This window comes from Anticarsia gemmatalis, chromosome 10 (genome assembly GCF_050436995.1).
Source record: "Anticarsia gemmatalis isolate Benzon Research Colony breed Stoneville strain chromosome 10, ilAntGemm2 primary, whole genome shotgun sequence".
Taxonomy (NCBI): Eukaryota; Metazoa; Arthropoda; class Insecta; order Lepidoptera; family Erebidae; genus Anticarsia; species Anticarsia gemmatalis.
The window spans coordinates 9,724,075-9,739,987 of NC_134754.1; the positions used below are offsets into that span (position 1 = coordinate 9,724,075).

Consider the following 15,913-nt stretch of genomic DNA (forward strand, 5'->3'; position numbering starts at 1 on the left):
TATCGAAAGTTTGATCTTTAAAATGTACTGCCAAAATAGTTTCTACGGAGCCCGATAGAGGCATTAAACAGATTTTCGTATAAAATTGCTCGATGTCGGTAGTCCATAGTTTTAGAGAATCGAGCTACATATCGTAAGTTTACTAAGGACTCTCATACACATGATCTTATCTCATAAGTCAATATAGACGTGTTCTGTTGCCGTGACAAAGGTCTACAATAAGGGAGTCATTAACCCTATAATAACCAAGATTAAAGTCATTAGGTCTTTCATGTCAATTTTCTGTGGTAACTGAAGTACTTTTTATACTGACAAAAAAAAGCCATACAAAACCACAATCATGATTTTGCATTGTGTATTGATATTGATGAACAGATTTCTCTCGTACTGTAGTGCTGCGGCTCACCACATGACAATGTGCATTGACTGATGTCGATGCGGCTGTTGTTTAAAATATTGAGTATTTCGATTCTGTTTTAGTTTTTCTATTTCAACCATTGAAGGTCCGACGGGAAAAGGTACTATATTAATGATCTTTTTCTTTATAATAAACTCTTCAATTAAATAGAGCTAAGAATGTTTTTCCGAAAGTAGTGGTGAAATTAAAAGCCGGAGGATCCATCAAGTTTTTTTCAGATACTACATTTTCTATTTGACTTATAAGTTGTGCTAGAATAAACAACTACACTATATAAGTAAAAACCTATACATACATTATACCTACATACGTATGTCTATTGTATGTACTATTTATATTCCCGTATGCTCACAAATAAACTGTAATAATCCTGCTAATACTCATACTTGTATGACAATAACCTTCCACATGCCAAATGCCCAGTTGATCCAGAAAACATATTGCTATAGAATAAAAAAGAACTAAACTATTTAGTGGCCAACATTACCACAGCCAGCGGAATGTTCAAACGACTCTGTATAACTGGAGCGCTGGACTGGATTATAAATCCATGCCAGTGCTAATTCACCCACTGGATTAATGTAAATCAGTTCCCTAGTCTAACATGTAGCCTCTCCTTTCAATACTAACGCATTACTATATTTCCCAGGTCTCACAGCGCAGTCAGAAAGTAAGCTCCAGAATCCAAACTAAGCATGTACTCGTAGATATCGAACCATTCACACAAACGATTCATTTGTCTCGAAAACAGAGCATGCGCCATTTTATTTTGTATCTCGAGCTTTGCGAAATAATACTGTTTTGAATAAAATCTATTTTTAACATTGATAATAGAGAAATGTTCTGTTTTTAATATTTCAGACACGCTGGGATGCGTATAAAATATGATGGAAAAAATTGTTTTATAAAATTGAGTTTCTCATTTTGCACATGCTCGCTTAAAACCAAAATGGCGTCCAACTAGTCACAAAGACAAACGAATCACATAGTACTTCACACCGAACATTTCTGAGTCCATTATTTAGTAATCTATCACCGTCACACCTACCTTAATTGTAGTTTTAATAGACGACAGACAGTAGAACACATTACCCCAAATTACTATTTCTAATACACTTACTTGCAAATCGATACACATAAAAACTGTGCCATTATTTTGGCACCATGTGTACTATCTGTTATTACGGTCATAAAGTATTTTATAGGTGACTGTACATCGATATGCAAGTAGTGAACATTTTCGGATTTTTTCTTTAATATTTTGATACATTTATCTTTGAATCCACTACTCGCATGACGTTGTATGACCTACACGATAATACATTTCATTTAATTTTATACTCTATTTAGTATCATTGATACTTATGCATAATTTGTTGTCATATTATTAGTTTTAATCTCTCTGTGCTTTTTATTCTAAGGCCATTTGGAAAATTTGAAATTATACGACTTATGTTGTGCTCTAATTTGATTACTTAATGTTTGTTGTAATTTTGCTACTTTGTTAACTTAAACCAGTAATTTTTTTGTAAAAGAATTTAGTTCAGCTGCTTTATTTTGTTTATCATTTAAATATGTAGAGTGACAGAATCTATAGTAATGGAAATTAACTTTTTTTTTCCTATTCCTATGGCCTTGGTAAAACAGTTGTGATTAAAATATGTTTTATTAATAAAATTCAAGACAACTAGTCGTGTTTGTGAAATATTGTGATTTGTATTAGCGGTAGTGTTTTACAGCTCAATGAACGAGATATTCAAATGAGAGTGTTGTATGGTGGTAAGTATATTTAATTAATACGATGCCGGGATAGTAATCAGGGTAATGTTTTTGAATAAATTGAAAACCAGAATTTGTTTAACATGATTAAATAGAACCGCTTCCGAACTCCTGTAAGTTCGGAGTACTGGCTTGTTATAACATTTAGTTAGCGCAGTTCGTATTATTAAATTTGTAGTAATTTTAATTATGAACCTAAATGTTCGTCAAATTAAAAGTTATTATTTTTTAAAACACTTTTCGTAGTAAATTTCGTCTCTTAAAAGGAAACTCGCGGCAACCGAGCAGAAAATGTCTCTACCTTTCACGAAATAAATTTTACCAAGATTTTTTACCTAGCTGAGTAAATTGTTATATCAAAATCCTCGTCTTATTCCCCTTTAAGGTCAAGAAGTTTGTAAGTACAGTTCCAAGTAACGATCACGAATTCCGTCGTGGACAAATTAAACTTGGGCAAGTTCCATTGAATTACATTGTGTAGAAACGGTCGGCCGTTTCCTCAAATGATAGCACGATTTGCTCAAATTTTATGACTGGAACTGATGGCCGAATTAAATTAACTGTCCTTTATGTACAAACATCCTTCAGGCTCCATTTGTCTGATCCCTGAACAAAACAAATAAACTGAAACCATATATCAGAAACTCCGAGCAATGTTTGAAGTTGTGAAATTCAATTTAATGTCCCGCCAATTCTTTTTATTTTTATTGAAAAGTTCATTTACATTAAACAAGTAAACTTGTCACATAAACAACGAAGGAAGTCTAAGATCATTCCTAGAAACTGAAATAAGGAAATGAAGACCAACGATCTCATATCTCTTTAACGCAATTTTGAGATCTCTCTGAACTTTGCTATTTGTGAAAAAGCGAATTGTTCGCCGTCCTTTGTTGTCGAAGAAGAAAATATCAAATAGAGTGCTTTCCACATCTTCATTAGATTCTCTGGGCACCGGAGCGTTGACGAGAATGTACATACCGACAACAGTTTATTAAGCAAATTTTCTTCGCTTCTCACGACGCGTAACAAAAGTAACATAATCCCGAAAACTTTATGAAATATTCACATTTTTCTTCAGGAGTTTGTTTAAGCGGCGTTCTCCTTTCCTACTCGTTCTTTGTTTAAAATATTTTTGAAACTTTCCATACTTACCCAACAATTCAAGCTACAAAAACGTATTTACAAAAAAGCTTGTTTCATCATAAGGAAATTTGCTCATTGTGCAAAAATGAAATGAGATGGAGAGCAAAAGTTAAAAGTCACGAGAAAGAAGACTGTATTCGGCCGACATTTTTGTTCATTTAGAATTATAACTGTCTTGTTAAATATATTTCTTTAGAATAAGACTAGACATTTGTCTGCAGAGCACTAAATAAAATTCTCTTTACTTTTTTATGCTACTCGACGTTATCTTAATGTAAAAAAGATTTTAAGAAAAGAGGATGAAAAATAGTCTAGCACTGAGATGAATATTTATGAAAAGTATAAACAGAGTAATATTTAATTACTTTGTTTTTATCGGACTTATAATAAATCATTTACCTGTCCGTACAATATAAAGAAGAATATAAAAATACCGGTACTAATTACACGTAATAAAAATCAATTTACTCGTTAATATTGCGCCGTAAGCCTGGAAAATTATGACGTACATTCCCCATTCTTCATGACGTCATAATCATGTCTGTGTCACGTATTATATTAGTCTGGCAAAGTCTCTGGGGAGCAAAATGGTGGCCACTCGGGGGTACGGAGAGAAAATGTCAACGGTATGAGGACATGAGTGAGGATTAAGCTTTTAGACTGGCCAGTGTTTACGATGCGCAGGCTGGCTGTGATTAGACACATATTCAGAGGCTTACCACGGCCGTACGCGGCTAAAACGTTGCTATTGTAGTGGATATATACGAGTCTTATAGAATTATGTATTAGGTACAAACGCTGTTTTGTTGCTCTAGGTGACAAATTGCCGTTTGAAAAAGGATTTGTCTCGGTTTAAAATAGTCCTTTTTATTTGTAATAATATTTATAATAGCTAAGTTTAGGTAGTAATGCAGCAAGCTATATTTTTAGGACTGAATTTTTTGAAGTAATACTTGTCAAGGTTTGTAAATACAAACATTATAGACTTGCACTAAACATATGCATTTGTTTTTCCTCTGACTATAGAAAAATTGATTTAGTATTTAAAAACATTAACATTTCCCGTATTTAGAAGCATATTTTTTATCACTGTCATAGTACAGCATCTGTCAATCTAGTAAAGATAGTCTGTTTCGTTTGTTATACAAAGTCATTATCACAATCAATAGATTATTGTCATACGTGATTTGACCAAAAATGGATCGCAATAAAAGCTGTTAAACTCATGTTTGAATAATTTCACATTCATGAGATGATAATGACGCTATCGTCCGTCCCCAATAATTGTCCCATTGATTTTCTATTACTGTGTGTCCTGTATATGAGGACAATTATTTAACCCGTGTCAGGTAATAAAATATTATAATTTTTTTATATTTTAAGATTAAAATTGGTGTTATGTGCTTGAGTTGCTTGCTCCCATTAGCGCCAGCTATATCTCTATGTTACAGTCGTTATGAGTACATGTATTAAAATAGCCTTCTTTTTTCATTTATAATCTTAATTGTACTTCGAATCCCAACAATATGGCCCGGGCCCTCTAGGTCACTGTTATATGTTCCCTGCGAGTGTGCATTACTGCACTATATTTTACCAAACAATTCTTGTAAAGTAAGTAAAAGTATCTTCCGGAGTTTATATTCTCTTAATTAAAATCTCAACCGCAATAGTTGAAAAAATACATCGCGTTCATTGTAAAAATGTGACGACACTATTTAAATAACCCTCAAACAAGCTCGCGTGAATTACCCAACGCTACAGAGGTAAAATGTTAAAAACCCGCTCATAGCCGTGGAAATTCCAAAACGTCTGCCAAAAATATGAGTCGCTAAGCATGGTAAATTAAGTTTGAAGTACCATCGTGCCGGCTATGTAAGCATTTCTACTGTCCGCCATGGCGAAAGGGCTCTCCCTATCAAGGGCGCTTCGCTACGTACGTACATGCCTTTGGGAGCATTTTTTACAGCTAATGATGGAAAACTGGCATATTTTGTAAGATTTTTCATGGTGGAATAAGTTTTAGACTAAAAAGTAAAATAAAAGCAAGTCACTACTAGCTGTTTTTATGATGAGTATATTGTATTAGTGATACAAAAAATTACTCATGTTACACCGAAAGGTTTAAGTTGTGGTGTTTGGAATACATACTTTGCCGTTTACAATGTTAGTCCTATTGTTATAGGGTAAACGAGAATAATTCTGCTATAAAATCACAGTCCCTCTCATTTTTTAGGCAACTATATTGAAAATAAAGTTTCACTGAAACACTGGCGAGCAATTTTAATAACTCGCTATTTTCTACCTTATCTCTTTCCTCGAGTCCCATCATATAAAAGGTACTAAAATAAAACAAGCACATGAAAATATAGAAAACCTTTACAATGACAGGGCTCCAGTTTTATTATTTCAACTCATTTTAAAACCAAACAGTATGTTCTAATTTAAAATAACAAAGCAGTTTTCATATTTTCAGCGTCCATTTTGTTTAGACGCTCTCTCACTGGCAGCTTATTTTAAAAAGAGAATTAAAGTTTTAATGAGACATTATCTGTTGAGAACTCGGTGCCACGACGGAGCATTTAAAAAAATATAACTTGTTGAATGTTTTTTTTTATGTTTATAAAAATAATTTAGATTTTTTCTGAATTCTGTTACGGTGAAAGGGTATAGAGAAGTCTAATTAGGTATAAGGGATAGTTACCACAATTACTGAAATAATGGTTAGTTTGCTTGTGGCCCGTTTCTTTTTACATTCACTTTACGATATTTTTCAAAGAAGAAAAATTTTTTTTTTAAGAATATTTATACTTGCCATTAAACTACTTTTCGGTCACAGTTATTTATTGACAGACTCTTAATTTATGACTAGATTATAGTCTATTATGTAGGTACCTATTATAAGTAAATATCTCGTGAATATACCTACACAATCATAACAGATATTTTTACACATAAAAAGCCGTCTCATTGATTGAAACTTAAATATTCATACGAAGCTTTTGTAAACTAAATGCGTATATGAAAATATTTTCATATATATTTTTAATTTACCACTGTATATGCAGAAATTAAAGTGAAACAGAAAAGCAACCAGGTTTTACTGGAAACTTTTGTAATAATGTCACTTTTATAAATAAAGGAAAGATAAAATCGGTCGTTTTTCGAATGAAATTTTTATCGTACCTGTAATTGGCTTTTCTTTACCATAAATATCTTGTTTCCATCGAGTATTGGTACTTTTTGACTTAATTATAGCAGTGATTATCTGTTTTTTAAGAGAAATTTTATAAAATCCTGGTGTTATATGCCACAAAATGACGCTTTTCACTACCGTTTTTCAAATAGTTTCAGTTAATATGTACGTTTACTATTTTAATACAACTTTCGATCAAAGCAATGTTAGCCGCGGGCAACAACTGTCAACAACGTTTAACCAAATTCGAAACATCCAGTTGCGTAATAATATTTTAACTAAAATATGTACTATTTTCTATCAATAACAAAATGTACACCGTTTTAAATGCGACCTTAAAATTCTATTATCAATAAAACATGGAAGAGAAACAAAATAGTTGATTAAATGGTTATTGAACCAATTCAAAATCACTAATACACACTGGATAAGCCGCCTTGCTACCATTGAAGGAAGATACGAGTAAATGTAAGCAACAAAAAGATAATCAAATATAGTCCTAGGTTGCTAGTAAGTACTATTAACTAATTTAACAATAATGTTGCAACTATTTCCTGAACAACAATTTTCTTTTCTTAAAGTATTTTCGAGATAATATAATCCTAACATCGGCCATTTAGAATCGTTCGGAATAATAGAACAATCGTTGGCATGATGACAACAGATTTTATATTTCCCGAAGATTGAACTCACTGAATGAAGGTAATTTCAGATAGAATTTTCTTTTCTTGGAAAATGTCAAGATTAACATACAATGTACGTGAATTGTTATTTTAAATTGCGCTTTTATTTTTCAGTCTAATACAATTTTCTTAGACCTAATTCCGTATTATTTAAGAATATCAAAAGGATCTATGATAAAATATAGAGTACATTTTCACATAATTGTTTTAGTTTATTCAATTAATTCCATTTGTACACTAAAAAGCAGCCAATAAATAATTTCGCAAAGATGAGTAAACAGCTTCAATTTATTCCGTATCTACCAAGAAAGAAATTAAATAAAATTACTTTTATAATAAAAAACACAGGCTAACGAAAAACCAAACAAGTTTTATAAGCTCCTTAAAATATTCGGGAACCTGTTCACGTACGAGGGTACTATGTATAAATCACAAAGGATTTTCAGACCTAGGGACATATAATACAGTACTACTATATATAGCTATACACAACAATTGTATTTACTTGTTATAGTATCGGAATAAACTTAACTGTTATGAGCTCTGTCGTAAAAGCGTTTGTTTAAACCAACGTTTCTCAACATTTTTAGTATAATGACCCCTCAGGCCAAAAGTTAGTCTGAATCGCTCTCGGGTCCTTTCCTAATGATAATCGGATTATCAGGCATGTAAGCGTCCCTTTCCTCTTCAGATTAATGCTCTCTGAGGACCTTTGCGTGTTGGATTCTTGTATTCGTGCTTGTCAAACGTTCGTGTCTTGTGAAATTTCAATCATTGAAGAAGATCACACATTAGTGTCTTAACCATAAATTCTCTTCGGTATTTTATCGAGTCCCTAACTTACAAGAGACTACAACCACAATATGGTACTTCGTAAATTAGCTACAAGTTAGAGAGAGTAAAAGTAAAGGATTTAGTTGTGACAAGTTTTATAACTACTGCTGGCTTCGTGGCTTAGTTATAATTGTATAATTCATTCTCCAGCTAAGAATAACCTTTATATCTCTATTCAATTCCATACCAACCTTTCTACTAGTGACACCGTGCAGTTAGCTCATAGCTCTGATTTGGTTTCATCTACTATATAAAAATAAGTCGGGTTTTCCTTCCTGACGCTATAACTCCAGAACGCACGAACCGATTTCCACGGTTTTGGATTCGTTGGAAAGGTCTCGAGCTCCGCGAGGTTTATAGCAAAGAAAATTCAGGAAAAAATTCAACAGAAAGGCGAAAAAACAGAGAAAATCATTTTTCTCATACAGCGCCATCTCTGATACATAGCATGTACTACATACCAATATTTGTATCGTATTTCTTTTAATATTTTTATTTGACAGCTACTCATTGTAGATGGTGCCGGTGCGTGATATATTGTTTGACAGAGAATTTCATGTGAAAAAACGGTATTGTGTTCAAAAAAGTAAAAAATATAAGTTATTCGTTTCCTAACATTTTAATTGGAAACCAACAAATCAATTACGTGTATTGTGCAGATTTTTATTCGATTTCAACAGCAGGCATTTTGTCTTTAAGGTGGTAAGTTAAACTGTGTAAATTATGTGGATCGTGCATTTGAGGTTAAATTCACTACTCTGTCCATAGTCCAAAATGCCTAGAGGACGACGTGCGAACATCGGCCGCCGCACAAGACATGCAAGCCAGCAACAAGTGTATTCACAGAACTTAAGCGAAGTAAGACAAAATATAATAAGAGAAAATGCCCGATTAAGACAGCGCGTGAGCACACGAAGATCATTGGCATCATACAATCGCTTGGCATTCCAATATGATCCCACTGCGAACTACAGTAATGATGAAAATTTAGATATTGGACCAATGACGACTGTATGCCGATATTGTAATGCGTTAAAGTTTAAAAGAGAAACGGCTGGATTGTGTTGCGCAAGTGGAAAAGTCAAACTGGATCCATTACTTACACCACCACAGCCACTGAAACAATTGTTCGATGGAAGTGATCACGATTCCTACCATTTTCTTCAACACATCCTTGAATACAATAACTGCTTTCGCATGACTTCCTTTGGAGCTAATATCATTCGAGAAGGCGGCTTTATGCCGACTTGCAAGGTAAAAGATACAACACACAGAACCAATCACTCACACTAACAAAATGAATTGCAACAATAAAAACTACATATACACCAAACACTACACCATCACACGATCAGAAGTTACACCGTATTCTTCAACAAATGATTGTTTGCAATTACAGATACAAGGACAAATATATCATTTGCATGGTTCAATGGTGCCATCACCGGATGAGCCGCATCAATTTCTGCAAATATATTTTATTTCGTCGATGGTGGATCAGCTGAATGTGCGTTGCAATATACAGGGAACACAACAGTTAAAGAGACGAATTATAGAACAGTTGCAAGCATTTTTTCACGCTAATAACGCTGTGGTTAATATGTTCAAAACAGCATTGGAACAAATGCCATCGGATACGCACAAATTTGTCATAAGAGCGGATTGTACCCCAACAGGTGAACACGTGCGAAGATTCAATGCACCCACCGTTAATGATGTTGCTGCAATTATTGTTGGCGATCCAACTAAATCGCGAGACATTGTCGTTCAGCGAAGAAGCAATATCATGCATCGTGTAAACGAGACACATCGTTTGTACGATGCGTTACAATATCCAATCATTTATTGGCAAGGGCAAGACGGATACGACATCACGTTGAAGATGGTCGATCCAATTACAGGTAAAATATTCACACACTAATTATATTGCTATTATTGGTTTCTATTAACAATTCATTTAATTTTGCATTTTCAGGTGTATCAACGAATAAAAATCTAAGCGCAATGAATTACTATGCGTATCGTTTGATGATTCGTACACATGAGGAGAATGTCATTCTGAAGTGCCGTCGGCTATTCCAGCAATTCGCTGTCGACATGTATGTCAAAGTCGAGACCGAACGTTTAGCGTTCATCCGATACAATCAGGCAAAGCTACGATCTGAGGACTATATACACTTGCGTGATGCTATTCATTCAGATGGCGATGTTCAGAATGTTGGACGTCTGACGATTCTTCCATCATCATATATCGGAAGCCCACGCCACATGCACGAATACGCTCAAGACGCTATGACGTACGTGCGAAATTATGGAACTCCGGATTTGTTTATTACGTTCACTTGCAATCCGAAGTGGATGGAAATTGAACGTGAGATGGAACCGGGACAAAAACCGCAAGATCGCCATGACATAATCGCCAGAGTATTTCAGCAAAAACTCAAGGTTATGATGGATGTGCTTACTAAGTATCGAGTTTTTGGTGACACACGTTGTTATATGTACTCGGTGGAATGGCAGAAGCGTGGACTACCGCATGCTCATATCCTAATTTGGTTGCTGAACAAATTACATTCAAATGAAGTGGATGACATCATATCAGCTGAAATTCCTGATCCAGTCACTGATCCCCATCTACACGACATTGTGACGACGCAGATGGTGCATGGACCGTGCGGTGCTTTGAATCCATTATCGCCTTGCATGGCTGATGGAAAGTGCACAAAACGATATCCGCGACCGTTAGTTGCTGAAACAGTCACAGGGCACGATGGATATCCAGTTTATCGTCGGCGTTCAAAAGAAGATAATGGTCGAACTATTAAAGTCAAAGTTCAAAATCAAGAGATTGAGATCGGAAATGAATTCATTGTACCATATTGCCCGCTGCTATCACGAATTTTCGAAACACATGCAAACGTTGAGAGTTGTCATTCGGCCAAATCAATCAAATATTTGTGCAAGTACGTCACAAAAGGCAGCGACATGGCTGTGTTTGGTATTGCGTCGGAAAATGCGAATGACGAAATCAGCAACTTCCAAATGGGCAGATACGTCAGTACTAATGAAGCACTGTGGCGATTATTGTCATTTCAAATTCATGAAAGATATCCCACAGTTTGTACATTTAGCAGTGCATTTGGAAAATGGCCAAAGAGTTTACTTCACTGAGGCTAATGCCGCACAACGAGCTGAGAGACCACCATCGACAACATTGACTAGCTTCTTTTCAATGTGTGAAACAGATCCATTCGCAGCGACGCTGATGTACGTTGAAATGCCCAAGTATTACACTTGGAATCAATCAACAAAGAAATTCCAACGTCGCAAACAAGGCACCCCAGTTCCAGATTGGCCACAGGTGTTTTCCTCTGATGCACTAGGTCGTATGTATACTGTTCATCCTAGAAATGATGAATGTTTTTATTTGCGACTGCTGTTGGTAAATGTACGTGGACCAAAATCATTTGCGCATTTGAAAACTGTGAATGGCCACCAATGCCAAACATATCGAGAAGCATGTCAACTATTGGGTTTGCTGGAGAACGATTCTCATTGGGATTTAACACTTGCCGATTCAGTTGTTTCATCAAATGCGTACCAAATACGAACGCTGTTCGCAATTATCATCACCACATGTTTTCCTTCACAACCAATGCAGTTATGGAACAAATACAAAGACGACATATGTGAAGATATCTTGCATCGTTTGCGCATTCAAACGAATAATCCTGACATGCAAATAACCGATGAAATCTACAATGAAGGATTGATTCTGATTGAGGATCAATGCTTGACTATTGCAAACAAGCTACTGATTGAAGTAGGAATGATTGCGCCAAATCGATCGATGCACGATGCATTCAACCAAGAATTAAATCGAGAGCTGCAATACAATGTTGATACATTTCAGGAATTTGTTCAAAATAATGTGCCGTTACTGAATGAACAGCAAAAACAAGTATACGAAACATTAATACAAGCGGTGGACAATAATACTGGTGGTCTATTCTTCCTGGACGCACCTGGAGGGACAGGGAAAACATTTGTCATTTCATTGATTTTGGCCACTATTCGATCAAGATGTGACATAGCTTTGGCGTTAGCATCATCTGGAATTGCGGCGACTCTTCTAGATGGCGGTCGTACTGCACATTCTGCGCTTAAGTTGCCACTCAATTTAAACACAATTGATACTCCAACATGCAATATTTCCCGATCCAGTGCAATGGCAAAATTGTTGATGCAATGCAAGCTCATTGTTTGGGATGAGTGCACAATGGCACATAAGAAATCACTTGAAGCACTTAACTTGACACTGAAGGATCTTCGGCGAAATAACAACATCTTTGGCGGCTTGATGATATTGTTGGCAGGCGATTTCAGGCAGACTTTGCCAGTAATTCCCCGTGGAACGCCTGCAGATGAATTGAATGCTTGCCTGAAGGCATCACCTTTATGGAATAACGTAAAAACATTATCGCTAACCATTAATATGAGAGTTCAACTTCAAAATGATCAAAGTGCTGCACAATTTTCCAAACAATTGTTAGCTGTTGGAAATGGAAAAGTCCCAGTTGATGCGACATCTGGATTAATTACTCTTACCAACGACTTTTGTCAATTTGTAGACTCTCAATTAGCTCTTATTGAAAATGTTTTTCCAAACATTAGTGAGAATTATCAGAATTATGCTTGGTTAAGTGAACGAGCAATTCTTGCCGCAAAGAATAATGATGTACACGCACTGAATTTCACCATTCAATCAAAAATAGCAGGCGATTTGGTGACATACAAATCCGTTGATTCTATAACAAATCTCGATGAAGTAGTAAATTATCCGACGGAGTTATTGAACTCTCTGGAGTTACCAGGATTTCCACCACATAACTTGCAACTCAAAGTTGGTACAGTTATTATGATATTGCGTAATTTGAATCCACCGCGACTTTGCAACGGTACTCGACTTGCGGTAAAAAGACTTATGTCGAATTTGATTGAGGCAACCATCATTAACGGAAAGTACGCAGGTGAAAATGTATGTATTCCTCGAATACCAATGATTCCGACCGATCTTCCGTTTGACTTCAAACGATTACAATTTCCAGTTCGCCTTGCGTTCGCAATGACAATTAACAAGTCGCAAGGCCAATCGCTTAGTGTTTGCGGGATAAATTTAGAGAATCATTGTTTTTCACATGGACAGTTATACGTTGCGTGTTCACGAGTTGGTAAACCATCCGCTTTGTTTGTGTTAACGTCAGACCAAAAAACAAAAAATGTGGTTTACCAAAGAGCACTTCAATGAATCTTCGAATAATTTGCGGACACGTATAACGCTTCGATTCAGTATTTACTTTGGATTCACTTTCATATACTTAGAGAAGTTCAACTAAATGACACTTCATTTTTGTATTCAAAATGAATTCATTACTGTTGTGAAATGCAATATTTTTTTCCTTTTCAAATATAAAACATAAAAAAATGTTTCTTCATCTCTTAATCACAAAACGAAATGTTACATAAAACGAAGCCATTTGGTGGCGAAACGGAGTTCGCCGGGTTTGCTAGTACATACATAAATAAAATTAGGCTTTTTCTACCATAGGTGCCCGCAGAACGCCACTCGGTGCGATTCTTATAAACTTCCCTCGCCAATTCACATCCATACATCTTGCCATACAGGACCGCCGGTTACGAGTACTATTTCCAGTCATACGTGCTTTAAACAACTTGTAGAATGCTACAGTCAATTTTAAATGAGGGGTAAACAAAATACTTCTCAATGTTTAGAACCACCGACACAAACCGTCGAACAACACAGTGGGGGTTAATTTACTGACGGCGCCGACAATCTCGATCGTTGTCTGTTGCATCGACTTTACAATTCAGATATTTTCCTGCAACTTTTCAACTGACTCCTTGCGATTCTTTTGCACAGTTTTTGGGTCAGTACTCTACGATTTTACGATTGAACAACTAGGTTTATTTGGTACTTGTTTTTAAGTTAATAATTATTCTTAAAACCAGTAATAAACTGTGAAAAAAGAACTTACTGGTATGGTATATAGTTTTTAGGTAGAGTATAATAAATAAATACACAAATTGTCCCCTCAACCCGTCTTCATGCCTCGTTTGTGCTGTTCAGATGGCCGTAATATTCGTTAGTCAATTCCACTCAACCATAAAGGAGAACTCGAGGACTAATTGGTCGAGTTGTTGCACCGTAAACTGGACAGGTCACAAGGCTTGAAACAGACTAAGGTTTCATAACTTAGCCTGGAGTTCTAGGTGATAAATAATACTGTTTCTAGAACTTTCCGCCATTCGTCTTCCTGGACGAAGTTCCCAGTAATTGTCGACTAATGATCTGAGCCAACTTCAGTGTTCATTCTTTATATTCAGTTTGCTCGTAAACTTTCACAACTAAACTTGGACTTGGAGAACGTTATCTTAAATTTAATTGAAGTATACTGTACCTTAAGATATAAACTTTATAAAAAAAAATTAAATCAAAACTGCCTTAACTATTACAGATTTCATCATTTGTTTATGGTTTTTTTTTACTTACATAATCGAAGTTTATATTTTTAATCCATCAATACATCAAACTTTTACTAAGATTGATATAATAGTGTAAAAGAAATTCAATAACACCGATATATTTATTCATAGTAAGAGTTGGTAGAACTATTAAACGTAAGTTGTCATTCGGCTGCGTAGATTTACGGCCTATTTTCCCGTCCCCATAGTTTCTTATCGCTACGGGAAGTGGCGTAGATTTATTGATAACAAACTTGCAACAGGATTTGTGTTCGTCGAAGACATAAATAAATGTCAGTATTCGAACTATTGTAGATCTTGTTTACATGCCCTAGATGTTATATACGTGAGATACACATTGCTTTTGTATGAAAATTATATAAGCGCCTCTAGCGGGCACCGCAGCAACTATTTTTGCGGTTACCTAAATGTCATACTTTCGGTGCTAGATAGTACGGCTCTATGATCGCGGTTTTGAATTAATACCAAGTAAATCTTTAATTAATTATTGTTAAAAGCTATTCTATTCAATAGAGCACCGATTTTTCCGTCGTTTTAACTCTTTGAGGAACATTTTTGATTATTTCTAACAAATTTGCTAATTATATTATTATCTGTCAAAAAAGAGAATATATAAGTATTTATAATTTTTGATTTAAATTAAAATTTTCATTACAATAAACAAAGTGAAACTTCAGGTCATCATTTCTATCACTACCTATAGGATAAAATATTGTGAAATTGGTGAGATTCCAGCTGATATCCAAGACATACCGAAGGTCCTTTGACAAGGATCGCAGGGCACAGAGGCGTTTTCATCTATTTTTATTATCCCCGCAATATTTATGATGGCGGAAAACACGATGTCTGTATGACAGCCAGACTCTTTTTCTGTTGTATTTTTGACCCGTGAAATAATTTATTGTTTGAAGAAAATAGGATCCGTGTCTATTGATATCTTGACAAGTCAAGGAGTTCTGTTAATGTAAGGTACTGTTTAATTCTGATATTTTTGGTCCAATAATCATAACATTTTCTCCGGTAAAATTTAAAATTTGTTGTATAGTTAAACCGTAGTTTGCTCAAATTGTCTAGTAATAAAACTTAGGTATTTATACACCGGATCAGTGACATACAAATATTATTATATGTTGCCTGTTCAAATGTCGGTTATTAAAATAATATAATGTAGCTCACCCTGTAGTGTAATTATATTAAGTTAATTAAGTTGAAAGTTTTCGCCGTCATTCACCTTTTACTTAATGGATATGAAGTACAACAACATACGCTGAGCATGTACACATTTACTTTTAATTAATT

At 35.0% G+C, this 15,913-nt stretch overlaps 2 protein-coding genes across 2 annotated transcripts in view; both read left to right on the forward strand.

Annotated features, from left to right (window-relative positions):
- LOC142976301 (Kv channel-interacting protein 4-like) overlaps positions 1 to 15,913 on the forward strand; it is a 147,079-nt gene that overhangs the window by 63,311 nt on the left and 67,855 nt on the right. Inside the window, exon 3 of the mRNA XM_076119589.1 lies at positions 1,068 to 1,088. Coding sequence (XP_075975704.1) covers positions 1,068 to 1,088 — 21 coding nt within the window. The remainder of the gene's footprint in view (positions 1 to 1,067; positions 1,089 to 15,913) is intronic.
- On the forward strand, positions 8,164 to 9,971 carry LOC142976260 (uncharacterized). Its single transcript, XM_076119549.1, has 2 exons — positions 8,164 to 9,304; positions 9,450 to 9,971. The coding sequence occupies exons 1-2, from the start codon at positions 8,825 to 8,827 to the stop codon at positions 9,969 to 9,971; spliced, it is 1,002 nt and encodes a 333-aa protein (XP_075975664.1). The 5' UTR covers positions 8,164 to 8,824.